Source organism: Hyla sarda, chromosome 2 (assembly GCF_029499605.1).
Source record: "Hyla sarda isolate aHylSar1 chromosome 2, aHylSar1.hap1, whole genome shotgun sequence".
NCBI lineage: Eukaryota > Metazoa > Chordata > Amphibia > Anura > Hylidae > Hyla > Hyla sarda.
The window spans coordinates 380,127,135-380,154,183 of NC_079190.1; the positions used below are offsets into that span (position 1 = coordinate 380,127,135).

Here is a 27,049-nt window from a genome sequence, read left to right on the forward strand (position 1 = left end):
GCAGGGCTCTGTACACTGAGGACAAGCATGGCTCTGTGTATTGAGGACAAGCTGGGCTCTGTACATTGAGGACAAGCAGCATTCTGTGCGCTGTGGACAAGCAGGGCTCTGTGCACTGAGGCCCTGGCTTACACAGCAGGATGATTGACAAGGGATATTCCAGTTAAAAAAAAAAAATTCATACCAACTGGCTCCAGAAAATCAAACAGATTTGTAAATCTCTTCTATTAAAAAAAATCTTAATCCTTCCAGTACTTATCAGCTGCTGAAGTTGAGTTTTTCTTTTCTGTCTGACAACAGTGCTCTCTGCTGACACCTCTGTCTGTCTCAGGAACTGTCCAGAGTAGGAGCAAATCCCCATAGAAAACCTCTCCTGCTCTGGACAGTTCCTGAGACAGACAGAGGTGTCAGCAGAGAGCACTGTTGTCAGACAGAAAAGAACAACTCAACTTCAGCAGCTGATAAGTACTGGAAGGGTTAAGATTTTTTTAATAGAAGTGATTTACAAATCTGTTTAACTATCTGGAGCCAGTTGATATGAATTATTATTATAATTTTTTTTTTTACTGGAATATCCCTTTAACCACATATAAAAAAGTTTTTGTGAGTGACAAGTAAACTTTAAAGGGGTTATCCAGGAATAGATAAACAGAGCTAATTCCTAACAAAAAACAGCTCCCTGTCTGTCTCCAGGTTGGGTGTGATTCTACAGCTCAGTTCCATTGAAGAGAATAGAGCTAAGTTGTAATAACACACCTAACCTGGAGACAAACGTGGAGCTGTTTTTGAAAGAAAGTAGATTTGTTTTTGTATTCCTGGATAACCCCTTTAACCCCTTAAGGACCAGGCCATTTTATACCTTAAGGACCGGAGCGTTTTTTGCAATTCTGACCACTGTCACTTTAAACATTAATAACTCTGGAATGCTTTTAGTTATCACTCTGATTCCGAGATAGTTTTTTCGTGACATATTCTACTTTAACTTAGTGGTAAAATTTTATGGTAACTTGCATCCTTTCTTGGTGAAAAATCCCAAAATTTGATGAAAAAAATGAAAATTTAGCATTTTTCTAACTTTGAAGCTCTCTGCCTGTAAGGAAAATGGATATTCAAAATATATTTTTTTTGGGTTCACATATACAATATGTCTACTTTATGTTTGCATCATAAAATTTATGAGTTTTTACTTTTGGAAGACACCATAGGGCTTCAAAGTTCAGTAGCAATTTTGAAATTTTTCACAAAATTTTCAAACTCACTATTTTTCAGGGACCAGTTCAGTTTTGAAGTGGATTTGAAGGGTCTTCATATTAGAAATACCCCATAAAAGACCCCATTATAAAAACTACACCCCCTAAAGTATTCAAAAAAACATTCAGTAAGTGTAAATTTGACGCAGCTCAAACTTGCAGCCGGATACTTACTGTAATCCTCCGCCCATGTGAGTGTACCCTGTACGTTCACATTGGGGGGGGGGGGGGGGGTAAATCCAGCTGTTGCAAAACTACAACTCCCAGCATGTACGGTCTATCAGTGCATGCTGGGAGTTGTAGTTTTGCAACCGCTGGAGGCTCCGTTTTGGAAACAGTGGCGTACCAGACGTTTTTCATTTTTATTGGGGAGGGGGGCTGTGTAGGGGTATGTGTATATGTAGTGTTTTTTTACTTTTTATTTTATTTTGTGTTAGTGTAGTGTAGTGTTTTTAGGGTACAGTCGCACGGGCGTGGGTTCACAGTAGTTTCTCGCTGGCAGTTTGAGCTACGGCAGAAAATTTGACGCAGCTCAAACTTGCAGCCGGATACTTACTGTAATCCTCCGCCCATGTGAGTGTACCCTGTACGTTCACATTGGGGGGGGGAACATCCAGCTGTTGCAAAACTACAACTCCCAGCATGTACGGTCTATCAGTGCATGCTGGGAGTTGTAGTTTTGCAACAGCTGGAGGCACACTGGTTGTGAAACACCGAGTTTGGTAACAAACTCAGTGTTTTGCAACCAGTGTGCCTTCAGCTGTTGCAAAAGCTACAACCCCCAGCATGTACGGACAGCGGAAGGGCATGCTGGGTGTTGTAGTTATGCAACAGCTGGAGGCATACTACTTTGGCTGGGGATGCTGGGGATTGTAGTTATGCAACAGCTGGAGACACACTGGTTTGCTACTTAACTCAGTGTGCCTTCAGCTGTTGCAAAACTACAACTCTCAGCAGTCACCGACAGCCAACGGGCATGCTGGGAGTTGTAGTTATGCAACCACCAGATGCACCACTACAACTCCCAGCATGCACTTTAGCTGATTGTGCAAGCTGGGAGTTGTAGTAACACAACAGCTGAAGGTACACTTTTCCATAGAAAGAATGTGCCTCCAGCTGTTGCAAAACTACAAGTCCCAGCATGCCCATAAGGGCATGCTGGGAGTTGTGGTGGTCTGCCTCCTGCTGTTGCATAACTACAGCTCCCAGCATGCCCTTTTTGCATGCTGGGAGCTGTTGCTAAGCAACAGCAGGAGGCTGTCACTCACCTCCAACGATCCTCGCTGCACCAGGTCAGTCCCTCGTCATCTCCGCCGCCGCCGCTGCTCCTGGGGCCCCGATCCCAACAGGGGCGCCGGGGATCGGGGTCCCCAGCACCCGGGGTGCACGTCCCGCACCCGCTCACGTCCTCCGGAAGAGGGGCGGAGCGGGTTGCGGGAGTGACACCCGCAGCAGGCGCCCTGATTGGTCGGCCGGTAATCCGGCCGACGAATCAGGGCGATCGTGAGGTGGCACCAGTGCCACCTCACCCCTGCTGGCTCTGGCTGTTCGGGGCCGTCTCTGACGGCCCCGATCAGCCAATAATTCCGGGTCACCGGGTCACTGGAGACCCGATTGACCCGGAATCCACCGCAGATCGCTGGACTGAATTGTCCAGCGATCTGCGGCCATCGCCGACATGGGGGGTCATAATGACCCCCCTGGGCGATATGCCCCGATGCCTGCTGAACGATTTCAGCAGGCATCGGGGACCGGCTCCGCTCCAGATGGTTGCGGGGGGCCGGTAAAACACATGACGTTCTCATACGTCATGTGTCCTTAAGGACTCGGAAATGGAGACGTATGAGAACGTCATGTGTCCTTAAGGGGTTAATTGTGAGTTCCCCAGAGCAAAATTGAGATGAATGTGGCTTGTAGTGGATCAACTGCAATTGATTGTGAGATCTCCTAAAACCTAAGTTCTCTGCAGTGCCACTGCAAAGAATAGAGCAATGTATGGAGGGGTGTACATTGATATGAATGGTTGCTGGAGGACCACTATCTATTACCTATTACAAGGATTTCTTTAAACCAGGTATCCGCTTTACAATGATCATTAATCTCTATATGTACCTTGATTGTACAATATGTACATTCTGCTTTAAGAGAAACATTAAACGTTAAAATTAACTAACATTACGTTGTTGCTCATTTATCAAAACAATAGTATTCTCTCGAAAGATCTAAAAATAATGGCTTAGGGCTAAACTCTGGTTGGTGATTGTTATCAATATATATCTTCATTCAATTGTGCATAGTGCAAAACTACAACTCTCAACATGTCTGGACAGCTATTGGCTTATTGGCTTATCCGTGTTTTTTTTGTTTTTATTCTAAATTATGGAAACCTTAAAAGGGGTACTCCGGTGCTTACACATCTTATCCCCTATCCAAAGGATAGGGGATAAGATGCCTGATCGCGGGAGTCCCACAGCTGGGGACGTCCGTGATCATGCACGCGGCACCCCGTTTATAATCAGACTGATTACGGTCGACCGCAGGGCCGGCGGTGTGTGACGTCACGCCCCCGTGTGACGTCACGCTCCGCCCCTCAATGCAAGCCTACGGGAGGGGGCGTGATAGCCGCGGGACTCCCGCGATCAGGCATCTTATCCCCTATCCTTTGGATAGGGGATAAGATGTGTAAGCACCGGAGAACCCCTTTAATACAATAAAAAGCAAACAATTAAATCTTCATCATCATTTTTACATATTTATAAGGTATCATACATTAGTTATACATTCAAATAAACCCTTGGATTGGTGGGATCTGGGAAGCCACCCAGCAAGGTGTCCCCTCCATCTTTATCCAACTACCCACTCACAACCAGCAGGAAGAGGAAACCCTATCTATGGTTTTAAAAACGTTATAGACTTTTAATATGTGATTGGGCTTGCAAACAAATTAAGTATTTGTTCATACTATGATGTATATTCAGCATATACACTGGGAAATTAACCTCTTAGGCTCTTCATACAGTACTAGAGTCACACCAATATTTTCTGTTGGATACAGAATGACTTTAATAGGGCCATTGGGTGTCTGGTTATTTTGAGCCATAATCTGCACTATTCTTGCCACCAAAAACACTGAAAAGCTTGACAGAAACCTTAATACTAGCCTGTGTACACCTGTAATTTATGGTAAAAATTACCCTGCAGTATGTATCCTCAATTTATATGAACCTGATATAGGTCAAAATAGTGTCCTTTTGGCATACATATGGGCAGAAGGGGTTGATATACCTTTTTTTCCACTGAAAAGTCATTCTGCATAGGATGGACAATTTTCTTGGCATATACAGTGGATATCCACCATGTAAGAGATATGAGCAGAGGCTAACTTTATTATATTACATACTATATTAAAACATAATTTTACCATTCATTAACATAGTATAGAACCAAACATACATATTACACATCAAATAGAAATATAACAGCAACAAACACAATGGCTGACATTTATCATTGTCTTTAGACAGTTTTTTGTGTCTAGAAAAGGTGCAAAAAAAGGCGCAAGCAGGGGTTATTTGTGCCTTTTTGCACCTTTTGGTTTACACATTTCTGCTGATTTTGAGTTGCAATCCACTGATTTTGGAAATACACATGATATGGAAGGGTTTTGTCAACTGCGCCTTTTTGTGAAAAGGCGCAAAAAAGGCATAAAGCCACAAAAAAGTCGCTAAAACTACACCAGCCCAGACTTAGCTTAGCTTTTTGGTGTATGTGAAGAGAGAAATTTCAGAAAATGTGACCTGCACAAAATTTATCAAATGCTCTGCGACCATTAAATAAATGTGGTGCTCCTACACATTACCAGCACACAAAAAAAAGTGTTGAAAAATGCTTCACTTACACCTACAATGATAAATGCCGGCCATTGTGCAGATAATATGAGAGTTAAATACTGTAAAGATGTGACTAGTAGTTCTTACCATGTTGCTGCTGCTCCTTTGCCCCCCTCAGTGCCAACTATCAAGCCAGCTAGATCCATAGTGATTGTCTTTTTATAGTGTCATTCTGGATTAAATACGTTTGTTCCAAGTTTAGACAATACATGTAAGGATGGAAAAGTTTAGTAACTGGATCTCAGAATCATCCAAGGCATCTGTCCCAGGGGCCATTGTTTTTCAGAGAAATATTAGTTGGTTGCGGGAAGCCCTTGTCTTCTGGAATGTTTCGGGACCAGTAAACATTTTCGGGGATGGCAGCTGTGGATTAAAGCTTTTACAGTATGTCATAGACACAAATGGTGCTTAGATAATATATAGTGAGTGATGAGATTGTATGCTGCATCTAACAGTGATATAGGCACAACATATGCCTACAGTTTGCTATTACAATAGTACTGAAATTAAGTTACCTTCAGTCTTTGTAATGATTACTGGGGTTGTTTGTTGTTGCTAAATTGTATACAATATTGGGCATTTTTCATGGTCCCAATCCATTTATGAAGGACAATTTGTTTTAGTTCTTGATTAAAGTTTTGATAATTAAAAAATAATACAGGGATAAATAAAGGGATATTCCAAGAATTTATTTTTTATTTTTAGAACTATGCCCCGTATTCCTTTCCTACGTTATCCTTGTTCCATGTCCTAACTATTGGTTTTTGGCTTTATCTCTATTATTCATGCTGTGTCGTGATCAATTTCATTTGAAACTCTATTTTTGGTATACTCTGAACTTCCTTAGTGCTAATCCATGTAGATTTGTAGGTAGGAGACTCTTACCATGCTCTAGCTATCCCTGATAGGACAGATTGTCACCTTCAATTTAATTTAGTCTTTATCTTCACATTAAGGTTTAAGCCGTACAAAGCTTTCTAAGATGTTCTTCTAGATTGTCAGCTGTTACTAGGGTGGCAACTTTGAAGGCAATGACAAGATGAAGACGTACAGCCCTGACCAAATTTCCTCACAGGAAACCCTGACATTTGGTCACTAGCTTAGGGTTTCATACGTGAGACAGAAAATTGTGATCACCATTATAGTCACACTCTTCACAAAATTTCCAAGAATTGGAGGGCCTATTAGGACATATTGAGTTAAAGGGGTTATCCACCATAAGGCGATTTTAGTACGTACCTGGCAGAAAGTAATGGACATGCTTAGGAAGGATCTGTGCTTATCTTGGGTCTAAATGGCTATGTTGTGAGATTACCATAATACTGTGGCTAGCTTTTTGTGAACTGGTATTTCCAGTTTGAGTTTTCTTTTTTGCTTTCAAATCCCATAATTCCATTTCCCTCCCAAACAACAGCCACACCACCCATTGAAACATAAATGAGCTGCATCCATTCAAAAGACCTGTGATTTTCAATCAGGGTGACTCTAGCTGTTGCATTGGTTGCAGATTGATCTCTCTCCCACCAAGCGATCTCTCCACCCATTTAAGCAGACAGGCTCCCTGTCATCAGCTGACTAGTGAGTCAGGTCTCGGCTGCATTGCAAGCTGGGAAAAATCTGAGACAACAATCATTTTGTATGCTGGTAAAAATAAATATTGGAGGGGAATTCACAGAAAAATTGTGAGAAAACCATCACACACAGATACAGACACTATATTATGAACTACACTAACTTTACAGCCCCTGTAGAATAGTCAAATAAAAATAATTCCTGGAATACCCCTTTAACATAAGAGGGCAGTTCCCTGCTAGGGTCCTTCCTTTCTGTGCCAAAACAGATAGGTTTTCTGTAAAAATGCCTCCCTTTCTAGTGGACTTGGCGTATCCATACATTAGATGGTCAATCCGTTCATTTAAATGGCCATCATATAATGGTACATGTCCCGGTATCATCCCAATAAGCACTTTTGCATATTTTGCTATGGAATATAATTGTTCATGAAAAAATAACTTGGTTTAAATATAAATATTACATTCTTCTTCGAATTTCTATCCACATTTACAATTGACACTACAGTAAGACTACAGATTTATTTTTCAGTATTGATCAACAGTAAGCCTATAGGCTCTGAAAATTGTCAAGGCAAATAAATTGTCGAAAATGAACATCTGTTTTCCTTGCACATCTACAGTATAGTAATGTGAATATATCAGGTGTTTTATGTTACGTGTCTGCACTCCGTGATAACAGGAATAATGACTTGCCATGGGCAGAATTTGTTCTAATCAATCATGTTGGTATTGTCAGCAAGAAAAATGTTTATTCATTGTTGGTATATGTCCAAGGATAGCTGTTACTATTACACTTATTTCCAAAATTTTGTTTTATTGTTTCACAAGCAGTTAAAACACTAAATATACCCCATACTTCCAAATATTAGTAAATTATATTCAACTATAATGGGCACTGCTGTGTTAAAATTAAGTGGAGAAGGAAAGTTCCAGACAAGTGACTTTCATTGTCAATGGCTAATGTTACCACTCCATAGTATGTAATCATGCATTGAATTTTTATTGTTAATGTTTCCTGAATTCAAAACTGCTACTGAGATAAAGACAAGATAAATCCATCAGATGGCCAGTCTGCTTTCTAAGTATTAGAGACAGCAGCAAGGAGAGGGTGTTACACACCAACTCAAAGAGTAGACAAAGGGGAGCGAAACCATGGAGGACAGCTCACACTGGCAGGAGACAGAGACACAAGCACACAAAATGCAATCTACAGGGGAGAATCATATACTGTGGGCAGTGTACAAGTTTATTCCCTGGTTGGACTTGATGGACGTATGTCTTTTTTCAACCATACTAACTAACTAACTATAGAGAGAAAATAGAGCTCACACAGCAATTGTAGAGGCAAACTGTAGAGACTGTAGATGTAAAACTAAGGAAACGCGTGACTAAATGGAGAAAATGTTTTTGCACCATAAGAAGTACAAATCAAGAATATAATTTTTTATTATGAGTATCATTATCTTTTAAACTCCTCTTTTTAATCTCAATCATCACGCTCCCTCCAATGGACATGAATGGAGGGGGCGTGGCATGATGTGGTGCTCCACCAAAATCGCAGAGGGTCCCAGTGGCGGCCCCCTTGCGATCAGACATCTTATCTCCTATCCAAATGATAAGGGATAAGATGTCTTTGGCCAGAATACCCCTTTAAATAATAGGCTCTTATAAAATAAAACAGTGACAGATAGGTACCAATATGCCCAGTTACTATTTAATGTAAGACATATTTATCCTTGAACAAAACTGCATGAAAACACAATTTAAAAATATGAATACAATAGTACCACTTCACCTCCTACCAAAGGGTTTAACCCTATACATAACCCAAATACTATTGCCAACAAATGCCTAATTAATACCACCATGCAAAGCCTGAAAATTTCCCTGTTTGACATAGATGATAATTTACAATATCTGTAGTGCCATAGATTATTGTGACATAGATGCTAGAGAAGAAATCAGATGATTACTAAATGGTTAAATTTCCACTGTTTCTTACATATACAGTATGTGCAGCTATAATGTATTTTCCTTTCTTTGATCATAAAATATGGTCTTAATGTCTAAGTTAATAAGTTTGAGTCAAACATTTTTCTCATCATCTTTATTTCTATGTAAGCTAAATAAATAATTGAGGGGTAGATACGTTGACCCTGACATCTTCAACTTTATTTTACTTCAACTATCAATTACAAGATGTAAGAACTCACAATAGCCATCTGTGTGGTCTTCTTTTGTCAATAAGGAGATACAGTAAAGTAGATTGTTGTGAAGGCAGAGCCTGCCAACTTCATGAATAATCCCCACTTAATCCTTCAATGTTCCTGTATGTTTGCTTTTAATTTTTAATGCTCCAGAAAGTAGTTCTGATTTCTCTTCTCATATTTCCTTCAGTTTAGGACATGCCTAATATACACAAGACAAATAGATCTGTGTCCATAATAAGAATTGATTTATACTGCTTATGATATGAGAACTTATGGGAGTTTTGTAAGGAATTTTTGCAAATCTGCTTTATACAGAACAAGGATGATTCTTGTCGCTGTTGTATCAGTAGAGCCCTCTATAGTAGGTCCTAGTACTATCAAGTGTTCAATGGCTTGAGATTTTGGGAGTGGCCAGGATCAAACCATTCATAGGATGAGGTGAGGAAGAGACAAGGAAGGTTCTCTATAAGTACACATTTATCCAAAGTGTTCTACTGACAATATGTGGAAAATGGAGAAAAACGGTCTTAGAGGCGCTGCGCAAAACGTGGTCACAGATGGAAAGACTCGAGCCAGCACAGGACAATTAATATTTTATTTGACACAATGGACTACGCGTTTCGGCACACAGAGAGTGCCTTCTTCAGGTCCAAACATACAGTTCTAGGGTGGATCAGATGCAAGATTGCACTTGTGGGGTTCCTGTGATGAGCGGTGCTGGCGTGGGTCTGCAGACCCACACCAGCACCGCTCATCACAGGAACACCACAAGTTACATACAACCCGGCCATAGGAGCAAGTAATTCAGCACTATCTAGTGCTAACCCTGCCTTTTCACCTTTTCTTTACTTTTCTTTATTAAAATGAAACTGTCATCAACAAAAACTTTTTACATAATGTAGATAATGCCATTATATGAATATTTGTAAAAATTGTGTGTATTTTTGGGTGAAAAAATGCTGTCCCTACAGCTATTTTCTGTGTGTCTCTATGATGAGTCCAAAAACAGGAAGTGAGGGTAGGACAAGCAGGGATCTGTGCAGACTTTTGGCTTGTCAATCATCCTGATGTATGAGCCAGGAGCATGTTATGGAGCCTCAGTGCACACTGTCCTGCTTTTTCTTACTGCACAGAGCCCTGCTTGTCCACCCTCACTGTATTTGGACTCCTCATAGAGACACACAGACAATAGCTGTAGGGACATAAATATACACAATTTTTAACCAATGTATATTACAAACATACATATAATGGTATTATCTACATTATATAAAAAGTTTTTGATGACGACAGGTACACTTACATTTTTGAAGTAATATTCTACAAAGGAGCTTTGCTGTAATGCCGGTATTAAGTGTGCCATGTAGTTTACTTGTACTGCATGCCGACTGAGTTAAGCCAGGAGCACAACTGCTTTGGAGACATGCCAAAGGAACACGGTCCATCATTCTAGGTATGGCCAGACTTACACCAATCATAATGGCATATACTTACCATGTGCCACGTTAGAAGATGGTTATATAATGTGAACATGCAAGCATCTTCTAGCATGCCACTGTAAATAGTCCCTGTGTTTTTATGTGTGATTTTTTGCTTTATTTTCTGCCATTTTTCTGTTCACTATCTACACGTCATAGCCCCAAACATATCAATATATTTATTGTTTCTTGTAACAAATAGCTGAACAGTGCGTTTAATGCATAGATAAAAATTAGATTTCTTCAAGACATACTGTCTTCCACTTATAAAGCATACAAACATTGTACAAGAAGATGGAACGCAGCCTGGTGCTTCTAGGATTTGCTGCTTATTTTTAAACAAACAACAAGATTGCACATTTGTCCACAGATTATTAAGGTCAGCATTCTCTGACCCAACTAGAACATTTTCTTTCACATATCCTATCCTGATCGGTCAGCAAATATACATGTTGGATCAGGATGGCGTTCTATGACTCCATCCTTTATGGTGAAATGAGAAAGCAAAAGGGTCCCTGCTGGCTGGTTAGGGCAGAGGTTCCTTTTATCAGGTTTGTAGAGCTGTTGCCCTTGGACCAATTTGTTAATGGTTCATGTTGCAGGAGACACATTTCCACATATAAATGAACTGGGAACACAGCGCAATCATTCTATCTGCTGGGTGCAGTATTAACTTACATTGCCAGGCCAGTGCCCAAAACTCACTCACACATCATAGATGAAATAAGATCTATTTAAACAGTGCAATACATCTGAACGGGACATGAATCCACTGACCAATTACTTGTTTTATAGAGCCAATTTCACATAATACATTCTCTATAAAGTACATTTACAGAATATACTGCAGGTTATTATTAATTGGAAGGTGTAAAATGTATTACAATAAAGTAGTGGATTTGAATTCACTTTAATTAGAATATTAGGGAACTACATTATGAACATGCTGGTAATATATTATAATATAATGATACTGTAAGATACAGTATGATAATATAATGACATTGAGATAAGATAATGACATAAGATACGATATACTAATAATAATAATAATAATAATATAATGACATTGTAAGAACTGAACTAGATAATAGTGACCCTAATAATGAACCCGCAGGGCAAACAGCAGGATGCAGGAGCGGTCCTATCTATTTCCATCATCCAGATCACCATCACTGTTCCCATCATAGATTGAGCAGATTCATGATACATGAGCTCGTGAGGAATGCCTATGCGTTATCGACATTTATGCTTCATCGAACCTACTTCTTTAGGGGAGGGAACAGCATAGGACAAAGACAATGGGAAGACAGGGTCTGCTCCTAGGCCATGCCAACTGAGGGTTGTGTCTGAGGAACCCACCAACTGTTGACTGGGGGTATCAGGTGTCACTTGTGATGAAGTGCAACCTCTGCCTGAAGGATTTAGGCCTCTGCCACGTCCTTGCACTTTTCTGCCTAATATACTTAGTGCGTATATGAGGGGAGTACAATACGCTCCACTACGCTTAAAACAGTATTTGTCTAGAAAAGCAGCGGCTGTGCACTTTTGGCTGGCCTTTCACAGTATCTAGGCCCTTGACCGATTTACAGGTACAAAATAGCACACTACTTGGATATAGGTATGTGGTATGCACTGATGAGGGCAGGAAAATGCTCTACAGTACACTTAAAAAAGTATCTGAGTACAACCCCAGCCGGTGAGAACTTTTGCCTGGACTTTCACAGTATGTAGGCCCTTGACATGTGAATCTGTCATTTTAGATGCCCTGGAGCCTGCACCGCAGTAAATGGAGTTTAATGAAGCAAATATTTCCTGAAATTTGTAACAAATTCTGGTTCGTCAGCTTCGATTCGCTCATCTCTAGTTATAGCTCTACAAAAGAGAATTATGAGGTCATCCCCCTGAAGGTGCCCATACACCTTCAATAGTTGTCAAAAGATTTACAGCTATCTCTCTCTATCTTCCTGTACAAATGAATGTTCTGCAAGGGGAAAAATTCTAAAATTACATGAAAAATTTGAAAATTTTGCATTTTTATAACTTCAAAGCTCTCTACTTGTAAGGAAAATAGACATACAAAATAAATTATATATTGATTCACATTTACAATATGTCTACTTTATGTTGACATGTTGACATGTTTTTACTTTTTGAAGAGATCAGAGGGCTTCAAAGTTCAGCAGCAATTTTCCAATTTTTCAAGTAAGTTTTTCAAAATCTGAATTTTTCAGGGACCAGTTCAGTTTTTAAGTGAATTTTAGTGCCTTTATGTAAGAAATACCCATAATGGACCCCATTATGAAAACTGCACCCCTCAACGTATTCAAAATGACATTCAGAAAGTATGTTAACCTGTTAACCCTTTAGGTGTTTCACAGGAATAGCAGCAAAGTGGAGGCAAAAATTCTAAATCTTCATTTTTTACACTAACATGTTCTTTTAGACCCATATTTTTTATTTATTTTTACAAGGGGAAAAAGGAGAAAAAAAAACAATTCCTCTTGAGTAAGGAAATACTTCATATGTGGATGTAAAATGCTCTGTGGGAGCACTAGAGCGCTCAGAAGAGAAGGAGCGACAATGGGATTTTGGAGAACGAATTTTGCTGAAATGGTTTTTGCAGGGCATGTCGCATTTAGGAAGCCCCTATGTTGCCAGAACAGTGAAAAACACCTGACATAGCATACTTTTTGGGAAACTACACCCCTCAAGGAACGTAACAAGTGGTACAGTGAGCCTTAATACCCCACAGGTGTTTGACAAATTTTCAATAAATTTGGACATGAAAATAAAACTTTTATTTTTTTCACTAGATTGCTGATGTTACCCCAAATTTTTCATTTTCACAAGGGGTAATAGGTGAAAATGTCCCCCAAAATTTAAAACCCCATTTCTCCCGAGTAAGGAAATACCTCATATGTGGATGTAAAGTGCTCTGCGGGTGCACTAGAGGGCTCAGAAGGGAAGGAGCATCATTGGGCTTTTGGAAACAAATTTTACTGAAATGGTTTTTTGGGGCATATCTCATTTAGGAAGCCCCCATGGTGCCAGAACAGCAAAAAACATCCCACTGGCACACTATTTGGGAAACTACACCCCTCAAGGAACGTAACAAGGGGTGCAGTGAGCCTTAACACACCACAGGTATTTGACTACTTTGCATTGAAGTTGGACGTGAAAATGAAAATTTTTTTTTTTACAAAAATGCTGATGTTACCCCAAATTTTTTATTTTTACAAGGGGTAATAGGTGAAAATGTCCCCCAAAATTTGTAACCCCATTTTTCTCGAGTAAGGAAATATGTGGATGTAAAGTGCTCTGTGGGTGCACCACAATGCTCAGAAGGGAAGGAGCGACAATGGAATTTTGGAAACAGTATTTGGTTGGAATAGAAGTCTGGGGCAGTTTTTTCCTTTTACCTCTTATGAAAATGAAAAGTATTGGGCAACACCAGCATGTATTGACTCCAACTTTACCTTTTCATAAGGGGTAAAAGGAGAAAAAGCCACCCAAAATTTGTAGCGCAATTTCTCCTGAGTACGGAGATACCCCATGTGTAGCCCTAAACTGTTGCCTTGAAATACGACAGGGCTCCGAAGTGGGATAGCGCCATGCGCATTTGAGTCCTAAATTAGGGATTTTAATAGGGGTGTACCCGGATGCAAGCGTTACATTTGCCTCCTCCACCAAAAATACTGTAAGTCAGTTTTCCCCAAACAAGGTGCCTCCAGCTGTTGCAAAACTCCCAAAAAGCCTGGACAGTAAATGGCTGTCCAGAGACCCGATCAGCCCAGAATCGTCGCAAATCGACGACCTGAATTTCTGATCTGATTAGTTTCAGGACCCCCCAGGCATTGTCATAGGATGTCTGCTGAATGATTTCAGCAGGCATCAGATCCACAATAGGAAAGAAAAAGATAAAGATTTTTGCTTTGTTTAAAAAAAAATGAAGTTTCCTATGTTTTATTTGTGTTTAAAAAAAACTGCCACTAGGTGTCTCCCTACTTGTCCAGAGCATAGTTCCTCCCATCTCTTGCACAGACTTTGGACTCCTGCTGGCCTGGCAGAAGTCCAATATCAGGAAATGCAGTCTGGAGTTCTGTGCCCACACACATAGCTCATCTCACACACTGAACTGCTCTGGGCTGTGTGTAGCAGAGTGAGGGAGGAAGTTCTCCCCTGTATGTCTTCAGATGTTGGGGAACACCCCTCCCCAATCTTTGAAGACTGAGCAGAAAATACAGAGCAATATCAAGGTAGAAAACTAACAAATAATAAAAATAACTGTGAGGATTATAAAATTTAACAAGATCATGACAGGTACTCTTTAACTTGATTATATGGGAATTGTAAGAAATAGGATACTTACGTGTTTGTCGATGTCAGAGAAGGGCAGGTACTTCAGAGCTGACGTGCAGCAGGTATTCAGATCTGTAGAAGCATGATAATCACGTGAAACAGCTGTAATCTGATTGCAGCATGTCTGAGAAAGCACTGAGCTAGTTAGCCCCGGGCATCTGCATCTAAGCACCTTACTTTTGGAACAATTTTATCCATGTTATGATGTTTGGAAATAAAAATTGGAGGAGAATAGGGTGAGTCCCTGCCCTCTTTTCTATTTTTCTCTACTTTGAGAGGAGGGGTAAGTCACTGCCAGAGAGATCAGACATTGTCTTATCCCTCTTAAAACAAAAGGGCTAAGCAGCAGAAATCCGCCATGACCAGTCAAAGGGCTTGGGCATCTTTTAATTAAAGTGTATAGGGATCCTTACACTTCAGTAATAGAGCTGTTTTCCCATTGAAATCCCCCTGCTGTATGGCTGGATCTTTCACAGTGTCACAGATCAGGAAAGTCTATGATATTGTATGTTGAATGTGGTTTCAAAGTTCAATGACCCAAGATAGAGCAGTGTATGTTGAAAGTTGTCTAACCTGAGGCCATTGTAACTCGAGGTACCACTGTATTGTAATGTTATACCTCATAGTAATTGTATGTCACTGTACTCTGTAACTCATACCGAACTGTGAACAATATTATTTTTAAATACAATTATCATTTTTATTGATAATATAACAATTAAGGTTCATGTCAAAACAGAATAAAGTCATGTAAGTGTGCCTGAAGTCAGACAGCTAGGGTCTTTTCAGACATTGATCTTTATATTTTTCTTTTTTATTCAGGGAGGAAATAATGCAGACTGTCGATCAATTCTTCTATTGTACATGATTTTATTATATGCTGTGTTATCTTAATGCTGTCCTTGTGGACATCGTACACCTCACAAATCAGAGATCAATATTCTCTACTGTGCCCTGTTTACTACTAGCTTCATTGGTGTTGAATGAGAAAGCGGACCACTCCCAAATCAGCAAGCCTAAAGCTGACCATACACATGAGATAAATGTATATTTAATGTGTATGGGGGCAACAACAAAAAAAAAAAACAATGCCTTAAGGACTGTGTTGGTTGGAGATAACCTATTGCCAAAGGTGTCTGTTGAAATAGGCGTGCATACGTGAGCTATTCAAGTGTCCATTTTTATATGGTATTGGTCACAAATACCTTGGGGGAGATTTATCAAAACCTATCAGAGTAAAAGTTGCCTAGTTGCCCATAGCAACCAATCAGATCGCTTCTTTCATTTCTAACAAGGCCTCTGAAAAATGAAAGAAGCGATCTGATTGGTTGCTATGGGCAACTCAGCAACTTTTACTCTGGGCAGGTTTTGATAAATCTCCCCCCTTATGTTTATAGTCAGTTTTATGGATCCCCTTTTGCAGATGTCTATTATGCAGTGTCTGGCCGTAGCTTATCCAACTGCATTAAAAATGAACTATCGTTGATGGAAAAAGAGCTAGTTGCTGGCTCCACATTGGTTGAATTATAATATCTTGCGTATTGTTATTTTGCTAGTGTTAAAGGAGTTATCCAGGATTTGAAACACATAGGGGAGACATTTATCATTGTTGCCTTAGGAGTTCTAAAGTCTTTTTTTTTTTTTTGCTTCGGTTTTGCTTATGTGCAACATATTTATCATACTATCAAAGAGGGTTGATAAATTTGGCGCACATAAGCAAAAAAAAAACATGACTTCAGAAAACCATTTTGGATGATTCCTCCTCTCCTCTGCATGAAAAAGTCTCAGTTGTAACTTTTTGTGAGACCTTTTGTGAGCCATTTTTGTCTGATCTGGCTTTGACTTGCGACATTTCGGAGTGATTTGCTTCTTTTTTATGCCTACATGTGACATTCGCACTTTATAGATTCTCAACCACTGCAAAGTGAAAACTGAAAGTGGCTTAGGTAAGGCTGTTTGCTACTTTTTACGTACTCACAAAAGCAGGGCCGTCTCTGCCTTTAGGCAAAATAGGCAGCCGCCTAGAGCGCCCTCTTGATGGGGGCGCCGCTCTGCCTGCTGCAAAAAAGTTAGCCAGCGTCCGAAGCACCCACCTATCCGAAGCATCTGCCCATCAAGAAAAATCCCACCACGCTACCCCCACCCCACCCGTACTATAATAATATGCATTTTTTAGCCAATGGGCGGGAAAATTAACTTTCGCCTAGGGTAGCAAAAATCCTAGCACCAGACCTGCACAAAAGTTGCACAAAAAATGTTTAGGTGCATAATTTTGTACACCTGGTGTAAGCAAAAGAAAATGCTCTAAATGCAATTACAAATCCCTCCTTTGTCCTCAGGTTGTGTGTGGTATTACATTTCTGCTCCAATCACTTTAATGGAACTGAGCTGCAATACCCCACTCAAACTGAGGACAGAAGTGGTGCTGTTTCTTAAAGAAGACAGGTATGATTCTGTAATCCTTGATAACCCCTTTAAATGATAAATTAATATGCACCTAAAGTATCCATAGTCAGTGACTGCCATCCATGTGGCAGACGACTCTGTACATCAACGTTTCTTGACCAGGGTGCCTCCCGCTGTTGCAAAACTACAACACCCATCATTTCCGGACAGCCAACCTCCCTGGTTGGGAAAAACTGCTGTAGATGTAGCCCAATATGGCTATAAATCAATATTGATCATTTTTATTAGCATTGAATAAACAGTCAGTTGCTTGATACATTCATTACTGAGCTAAAAAATATGGTGCTATGTATGATATAAATAAGCTAAATGATTTGTTTCAAACCAAAAGAAAAGAGGCATCTCTTGTTCTTTGGTCGTAAGTAGGGATGAGTGAATTGAATCTGCCAAATCTGAATTCGCTACGAATTTCAGGAAAATTTTGACTTGCAACAAATGTGAATATCGCCTTGATTCTATCCTGCAAATTGATTCATTAAACTCCATTTAGTGTGGTCCAGGCTCCAAGGCATCTAAAATGGCGAGTCCACATGTGAGGACATGGGGCAAGGAATCTTGGGAAGTCGCGAGCCCCCCCTGTGATGTCACAGCCCTATATAATCGGCAGCCATACTGCGGCCAGTCACTTCAGCCTTTCACTGCAGAGAGATAGATACAGACAGTGCTGTGTATTGCACAGAAAAGCTTTTTTCCAGCAGTGATTCACCTCCTAGTCAAGTCAGCGTTCTGTTGCACAGAGAGAGGGACAGAGAGCAGTATGTTTTGCACAGAAAAGCATTCTTACTGCAGCGATTCAACTCCCAGTCACTGTCTACAGTGTTCTATTACAGAGAGGGACAGAGAGCAGTGTGTCGCACAGAACAGCAGAGAGTCAACTTAAGCGCAAATCCTGCCTAGAAGCACTGATAGGGAAAGGAGTGAGATTGAGAGAGAAAGTGCAATTTTGGATGTAGTACATGTACACAAATACTTTTTTAAGTGTACTGGAGCACATTTTTCTCCCCTCATAAGTGCATACCACATACATACATCTAAGAGGTGTACTATTTTGTACCTGTTAAAGTCTCAAGGCATAGATACTGTGAAAGGCCAGGCAAAAGTACTCACTGGCTGGTGTTGTACACAAATAATTCTTTAAGCGTACTGGAACTCATTGTACTCCCTCATAAGTGCATACCACATACGTACATCTCAGTGGTGTACTATTTTTTTCCTGTTAAAATCTCAAGAGCCTAGATACTGTAAAAGGCCAGGCAAAAGTACTCACTGGCTGGTGTTGTACACAAATACTTTTTTAAGCGTAGTGGAGCATATTGTGCTCCCCTCATATACTCACTAAGTATGTCAGGCAGATAAGTGCCAGGTCGTGCACCGAGGAGTGGCAGAGGCCTTAATTCATCAGGCAGTGGTCACAGCAGACTAAGGGCGAGTGGCAAAAGGAGTCGCAGCAAAAGGCCTGAGCTCCCGGTAATACGGTATCAGCTAGCGGTCGTGTCTCGACCAGCAACTCTTCTGCCATCATCGGTTGGTTAACATGGTCATCCACTTCATCACAAGTGACATCTGACACCCCCAGTAAACAGTTGGTCTGTTCCTCAGACACAACCCTCAGTTGGCATGGCCTGCGAGCAGTCCCTTTCCTCCCATTGCCTCTGTCCTATGCTGTTCCCTCCCCCACAGAAGTATCTTATGCTGTGGGTTCAGCTCCACTATTTAGTGAGGATGATCTAGAGGACAGTCAGCAGCTACTTCCCATCCAAGAATTTCAGGAGACATCCACCACTTCCTACACTAGGCGGGCAAGTAGGGATGAGGAGAGTTGGTGTTGCGAGCATTCAGGCTACTGAAGCAGACATTGTTGAGTAACCTGATGAGGGCATCAGTGACGTGCAGACACAACTCGATGATGATGATGAAGCCGATCACATTTGGGAGCAGGGTGCAGAAGGGGCTTCATCAGGAGAAGAGGGTTGCAGGTTGCCCGCGAGGCAGCAGCTGAGCCAGCAAGGTGGTAGCATGGTTGGCAGTCAGCATGGTGGCAGAAGTGGAAGGTCTGGAGCTAAACTTGCCCCGGGTATACCACCTGCTTTGCTGCAGCCTACCTTACCGAGAGGTAGTGAAACAGGGGTTCGGGGAGTCGGCGGCAGTAGCAGTCAATCAGTCCGGGCTGTTGGTGGGAAAACAGCTACTCGGTGGTGTGGCAGTTTCTCATCAAGCATCTGGAGGAGGTTAGCTTGGCCACATGCAAGATGTATCGGCAGAAGGTGAAGTGTGGCCAGGGTCCCAATTTTGGCACCACGGCCCTACATCAACATATGCAGCATCACCATAAAGCGGCCTGGGAGAACCGTGGCTCCAATGTGGTGGTCCAGCCTGCTGCATCACTCAGTGGCACGCCGCTCCCTCTTTCAGCCAGCCCAAGGCTACACCACCTCAGCCGAAGGGAGCTCTGTGTCATACCCATCTTCTGTCGCTCCATTTGCTCCTGCTCCTCCTACTTCGAGTCAGTCATTCCGCCAGCAATCCATCAGCGAAGCCATGTCCGAGAGACAACAGTATGCGCCCACTCATCCAACAGCGCAGAAGCTGAATGTGCTCCTGTCCAAGTTGCTGGTGCTGCAGTCCCTCCCTTTTCAAGTGGTGGACTCTGCACCTTTCAGAGAACTGATGGCTTGTGCCGAGCCGAGGTGGAGAGTGCCAAGCCGTCATTTCTTTGCGAAGAAGGCAGTACCAGCCATGCACAATTTTGTGGAATAGAAGGTGGGCCAGTCCTTGAGCCTGTCGGTGTGTACCAAAGTGCATGGTAGCGCCGACGTGTGGCGCTGTAACTACGGTCAGGGACAATACATGTCCTTTACAGCCCACTGGGTGAATGTGGTTCCTGCACAGCCACAACAACAGCAGCTTGGACAGGTCACACCGCTTCTGCCTCCATGTTCTCAGGCTGTTGTCTCTGTGACAGTGTGCAACTCCTCCTCCTCCACTCTGTCCTCAGCCTCCACTGCATGGACAAGTCTCCGTGCCCCTCTAGAATACCATGTGTGCAGGGCACGGCGGTGTCACACTGTTCTTCATATGGTTTGCCTTGGTGAAAGGAGCCACACAGGGGAGGAACTGCTAAAAGTAATTTATCAAGAAATCGAATCATGGCATACGCCACGAAAACTGCGACTGGGAAGCCTGAGACATGCACCCTGCATGGCACACGTGTTCAATCTGGTTGTCAAGTGGTTCCTGAAGTGTTCCCCCCATCTGCAAGACATTCTAACAATGGGAAGGAAACTTTGCATGCACTTCAGCCACTTTGCATGCACTTCAGCCATCTCTTTGAGCTGTAGCGTCAGAACGGCATCCCCGAACAAAGTCTGGTTTATGACGTTTCCACACGTTGGAATTCCACCCTCCATGTGTTGGACCGACTATACGAACAAAGAAAAGCCATCACCGATTTCTTGATGATCCAAGTGAATTGTAACTTCAATGTCAACCAGTGGCAGCTCACATGTGACACCTGCCGTTTGCTCAGGCCCTTTGAGGAAGCCACATTATTAGTCAGTCGCCAGGATTACTGGATGAACAACGTCATTCCATCTACTACAACATGTGTTGGAAGAAATTGCTGGTCAGGGCACTGGAGACGTGGCGTCTAATTCTCACAACCACATGAGCCCTGTGGGGGCTGAACTGGAGGAGGAGGAGGGAGGGAACAGTGGAGCACGGTTTAGGTTTTGCGAGATGGGCGGTTTTTCTAGTCAGCTGACAGGAGAGAAGGAGCAGGAGCAGCTAGAGTAGCTAGAGGGTTATGAGGAAGGTGAGACAGAGGATCCAGACACACCATGGCAGTATACAGTGGAGATAGAGGCAGGTAGTCCCTCCGAGTCACTTGTACAAATGGCACAATGCATGCTCCCTTGCTTGCATAGTGACCGCTGAATTGTCACCTTTCGTCAGTGAGATGACTTCTGCCACTCCACCTTATTGGACCCTCGCTACCATCACAAAATGGGGGCCTTTTTTACACCCACTGAGAGGGAGGACAAACTGACATACTACAGAGACATCCTATGTAGTCAGTTGGCCGATGCCTATCTGCGCCATCGTCCATCCTCTCACAGGTCTGACTCGGAGGGCCCTCTGAGCTCCCCTTCCACTGCCATGGCTGCTGGGGAGGGGTGGGGAGGCAGGAGCAGTACCAGCTCCATCAGCAGAAGCCTGAGTCTACAGTTGCTGATGTGTAGCTTTCTTCACCCGCATAGTAAAGCAACTATTCAGCAGCAGGTAGACCTGGAGCAAGACCTGAACCAGCAGGTGATGGCATACCTTGACATGACCATGCCAACACACCTTGAAGATCCGCTGGACTTCTGGGCAGCAAAACTTGATTTATGGCCACAACTAGCAGAGTTTGCCCTGGAAAAGCTGTCCTGCCCGGCCCGTAGTTTGCCATCAGAGCGGGTGTTTAGTGTGGCAGGGGCCATAGTCACCCCAATGAGAACTCATCTGTCTACAAAAAATGTGGAGAGACTAACCTTTGTGAAGATGAATCAGGCATGGATCAGCCAGGATTTCCACCCACAAATTCCTGATGCATCAGAGTAGATTTACCATGGTGCCACACCAACACTTCACAAATATGGATAGGGCAAAACATGTTTAAGGTGCTGCTCCCCAGTTACAGACATCCCTCACCATCAGACCACAAGTAAGTATTGAGGATATGCGTTAGCTAAAACTTAACTCTTCTTAGGATAAAATATACATACTCAAAAATTTTTGGAAATCAAACAAAAGGAAAGGTGGGCAAACATGAAACATGTGCCACCTACACCACCAAGAATTGATGTGATGCAAAGACCTCTAAAAGGTGGAAGGGAACAACGTATGGTCAATTGTAACTGGTGGGGGTGAAAACTTCCCCTGTAAGGCCCTACTCTTGCATTATTAATTCCCTTCTTTGCAAGTGTTACTTGCCCTAAAAAGTGCGGCCCCACACAGGAACTTCTCTCTATTTCCACCTACAAACACTGCCATTTCCCAGGGTTTTTAGGTGGAAATAGGGATTTGTTCCTGTGTGGGGCCGCCCTTTTTATGACGAGTAACACTTACCTCGAAAAGGTGGAAGGGAACAATGTAGCAGGTGGGGGTAAAAACTTCCCCAGTAAGATTCTACTCTCGGCCTATTAATTCACTTCTTCGCAAGTGTTACTCACCCTAAAAAGGGTGGCCCCACACAGTAAACTTTCTCTACTTCCACCTAAAAACCCTAGGAAATGGCAGTGTTTGTAGGGGAAAAGAGGGAGAAGTTCCTGTGTGGGGCCGCCCTTTTTAGGGAGAGTAACATTTGCCAAGAAGGGAATTAATAATGCTAGAGTAGGGCCTTACAGGGGAAGTGTTTACCCCCAACGGTTACAATGAACCATACGTTGTTCCATTCCACCTTTTAGAGGTCTTTGCATCACATCAATACTTGGTGGTGTAGGTGGCAAAGTATTGGTTTGATTTAAAAAAAAAAATAATTGGGGCCATATATTTTATCCTAAGAATATTATTAAAAGTTAAGTTTTACGTTACACATCATCAACACTTACTTGTGCACACTAACACTTTTACAAAAGAGACCGTTTTCTTCTGCCTACCTGCCTCAGCTACTATTCTGATCCTCTCACCCGCCTGATGCCACACATCTGATGCCAAGTTCTCCTTTTTCACCCACCTTCATCACTGGGTATTGGTATTGCCACCCACTGCACCACTCTGTCACCGGGTCACTTTCAGCGACCTCCAGGCTGTCTCTTTCTGCCACCATATTTTCTCCTCATGCTGATGCCAGCTCCAAGCTGTCTCATACTGCCACCATATGTTCTCTTCATGCTGCTGCCACCTCCAGGCTGTGTCATTCAACCACTATATGTTCTCCTCATGTTGCCTCCACCTCCACGCTGTGTCATTCAGCCACTATATGGTCATCTCATGCTGCCGCCACCTCCCCGCTGTGTCATTCAGCCACTATATGGTCTCCTCATGCTGCTGCCACCTCCATGCTGTGTCATTCGGCCACTATATGGTCTCCTCAATCTGCCGCCAACTCCACACTGTCTCATTCGGCCACTATATGTTCTCCTCATGCTGCCGCCTCCTCCACACTGTGTCATTCAGCCACTATATGTTCTCCTCATGCTGTCGCCACCTCCTTACTATGTCATTCAGCCACTATATGGTCTCCTTATGCTGCTGCCACTTCCTTGCTGTGTCATTAAGCCACTATATGGTCTCCTCATGCTGCTGCCAACTCCAGGCTGTGTCATTCAGCTACGATATGTTCTCCCCATGCTGCCGCCAACTCCAGACTGTGTCATTCAGCCGCTATATGTTCTTCTCATGCTGCCGCCACCTTCACGCTGTGTCATTCAGCCACTATATGTTCTCCTCATGCTGCCGCCACCTGCACAATGTGTCATTCAGCCACTATATGATCTCCTCATGCTGCCGCCAACTCAAGTCTGTGTGCTTCAACCACTATATGGTCTCCTCATGCTGCCGCCACCTCCTTGCTGTGTCATTAAGCCACTATATGGTCTCCTCATGCTGCTGACAACTCCATGCTGTATCATTCAGCCACGATATGTTCTCCCCATGCTGCCACCAACTCCAGACTGTGTCATTCAGCTGCTTTATGTTCTTCTCATGCTGCCGCCACCTTCACGCTGTGTCATTTAGCCACTATATGTTCTCCTCATGCTGCCACCAACTCCACGATGTGTCATTCAGCCTCTATATGATCTCCTCATGCTGCCGCCAACTCAAGTCTGTGTGATTCAGCCACTATATGTTCTCCTCATGCTGCCACCACCTCCACCACCACGAATCGGCCGAATCAAATTTTTCAAAAATGTATTCATCTCTAGTCGTGAAAGATATTGCAGTTATGCCCTTTTGCTGATCGCTGTTACAAGAATTGTCCTGGCATGACTGGCGTATGGTTATAGATCAGCACTGGGGTGTTATGGAATGGGCTGTAGGTAACTTTTTTTCTTTTATACATAAGTATAAATCCTAAGGTAAAAAAAAAAAAAAAACTGTCTTTATTGAGTGTACTGTGGCTCACAGAGAGATCATTGATACAGTGCAGACGTAACCTTTCACATGAGATGATTGAAACGACAGTGAAATTAGACCATGTAATCCATCAAGTCATGTCTTACTTTGGTTGTTTGGTTTTTTTACGTTGCATCAGCATCTCTCCCTAGAATTCAATGGCTTCTTTGCAAGGTTAAATTTCACCCTCATTTACCTGCCAAAAATAAGAAGAAATGGAAATTGTTAACACTTGTGCTTACAAGCCCTATTGATGAATTCCCAGTGTCCCCATCAGAGGTGTCCTTTTCAAGAAGGCTGGTGTAGACTTATAATCCAACTCCCTCCCTGAGATAACAACAGTGAGATTTTAGACGCTATTGGCCTATTTGTTTTTATAAGTAGTAGTATTAGGTTATGTTCACACTGAGGAATTATAGAGGAATTAAAGAGGAATCTTTTCAGTCAGTAAAAAGTTGAAATCTATCATTTTCTGCTTGCCACGATATTGAAGAGCAATTGTAGCAGAATTGAAGCAGAAATTACAAGCAGAATTGAGGAGCAGGAGCAGAAAATGATGTTGTGATGGAAGTTCAGCCATTTCCACTTGAATTTGGCTTGAATTCCGCTTGAAACTGATTTCCTCATTAAAAAAAAAGTCCCATTGACGTCAATATGCTTTTAGGGTACGTTCACACAGCAGAATCTCTGCTCACAGAATTCCGTGAGCGGGGATTCCTTCTGGGGGGCGCAGCTGAAAATACTTCGGCGGTAGGACCGCACGGAACTGCGCCATCACCATTGACGGCTATGCAGTGCTCGTGGACTTCCGCCCAAAGAATGAACATGTTCCTTCTATGTGTGGAACAATTTCAGTTGTGGAATTGTCTGCCGCTGAAATTCCTCGGTGTGAACGGGTCTCGCGGAAGACCCATTCACACTGATGGTAATGTTCACTGCTCGGAATAACACTCGCAGAATTCTGCTCACATAATTTAGCAATGCGAACGTGCCCTTACAAGCGGATTCCGCTGAAAAATGAACATGTTCTTTCTTCAGGCGGAACAGAATTCAGCTTCAGAATTCTGCTACCAGAAATTCCTCAGTGTGAACAGAGCAGTGTAAAGTCATGTAACTTTCATTTAGTGTTGAGCGGCATAGGCCATATTCGAATTCGCGAATATTCGCGAATATATGGACGAATATTCGTCATATATTCGCGAATATTCGCATATTCGTTATATTCTCGTTTTATTTTCGCATATGCGACAATTCGCGTATGCGAAAATTAACATGTGAATATTAGTATATACAAAATTTTACGTACGCGAAAGTTCGCATATGCGAAAAGTAGCATATGCTAATTTTCGCATGTGCGAATTTTCGCGCGCCAGTCTCACACAGTAGTATTACAGCCTTCTTTACACCACACAAGCTGGAAGCAGAGAGGGATGATCACTGTGATGTGTACTGTGAAGAAAAGAAAAAAAACGAATATTCGTAATTACGAATATATAGCGCTATATTCGCGAAATTCACGAATTTGCGAATATGCGATATTCGCGAATAATATTCGAATTGCGAATATTCGCGAGCAACACTACTTTCATTGTTAGATGATCTGGAGCAGAATAAGTGAGCGGAATTCCTCTTCAATTCCTTAGTGTGAACATACCATTAATAGAATAATTTTACTATTACCTTGTGACTAAGTTCCATGAGTCCTTGGCAACCATTACAGAATAACACTATTAGATTCATGAACAGCAATGTAAGCACTGTAGAAGACTGAGAAGAAATGAAGGACGTCACACACCAGGATAACGGTGTCACGGATACTTTATTCAACAATGCAGTGTAACAGGGTGCACACACATGAGTCATCCAGAGATGCAGCTAGTCAGCAATGAGCCAGGTATGTAAGCACTGTACCTCCCGTTCCAGCATCCACTTGGTGTCTGCACTGCATTGCTGAATAACTCCTTTGTACCAATGACAACGCCATTTGATCCCGGCAGCATAATTATGCAGACAAGGTCCTCCTAAGATAAATGTTTAAGCACCATCATAGAACATCAAGGGGCTTGACCATGGTCATATGTTGCTCTCTGCCTGTTGCTTTACCTACAGGTGAGTAAAGGTTAAAGGGCACCTCCAACGGCAAACTTCCATAAACTCTTTTCTCCACCACTAAAGTGAGTGGTATATGACAATGCTGGAAGTTCTATAGATTTGCTTTGCAGGTGTATTGCAATTCAAGTTTATGGGACTTCAGGCAACTTCGTATACCGCTGGCTTTAGTGGCAGAGAAAGAAGGTAATGGGGTTGTGCACTTGGATCCAGCTGTCCGGGAGAAAAAAGAGGAGCCCTTTTATTGTTCTCTGGTTATGAGGTCAGTTGCTATCCAACACAGTGTTTACTTATGTTTTGTATGAGCTCCTTAAAGCCGAACCATGTAAACCCAGCAGTTCTATCCAGCTTTTGTTCATGTGGACCCTTGCCTCAAGCCACCTGGTTTCTTGTCTCCTGGACTTTTTCCTTATTTCAGGTTCCTGCCTTGCCCATTATGTACTCCTTCTGGGATGTACAGTATTACTAGTGGTCCATTCTTTTGACTAATCCTGGTTCTTTGTTTCTATCTTGCCCATTAGATTCTGCACTTTGTAATTGCGGTAATGTCCTGGTTATGTCTCCTGGTTTATGTTCCTGCCTAAACATTTGAATACTATACTATGTCTGGTACTA

General features: G+C 42.3%; 1 protein-coding gene across 6 annotated transcripts in view; it reads right to left on the minus strand.

Annotated features, from left to right (window-relative positions):
• MYL10 (myosin light chain 10) overlaps positions 1 to 27,049 on the minus strand; it is a 169,629-nt gene that overhangs the window by 76,481 nt on the left and 66,099 nt on the right. For 2 of the 6 annotated variants that reach the window (XM_056558496.1, XM_056558495.1), the window contains exon 2: positions 24,433 to 24,521. The exons of 1 other annotated variant lie outside the window; for it this stretch is intronic. Coding sequence is in view for 1 of the 5 variants with exons in the window: in XM_056558493.1 (XP_056414468.1) it covers positions 4,536 to 4,565 (30 nt within the window). In the remaining 4 variants the exon portion in view is untranslated. Of the gene's footprint in view, positions 1 to 4,535; positions 4,610 to 14,774; positions 14,942 to 22,866; positions 24,284 to 24,432; positions 24,522 to 27,049 lie in introns of those variants that run through there. 3 more of the 6 variants (XM_056558494.1, XM_056558498.1, XM_056558493.1) reach the window with 3 other exon arrangements.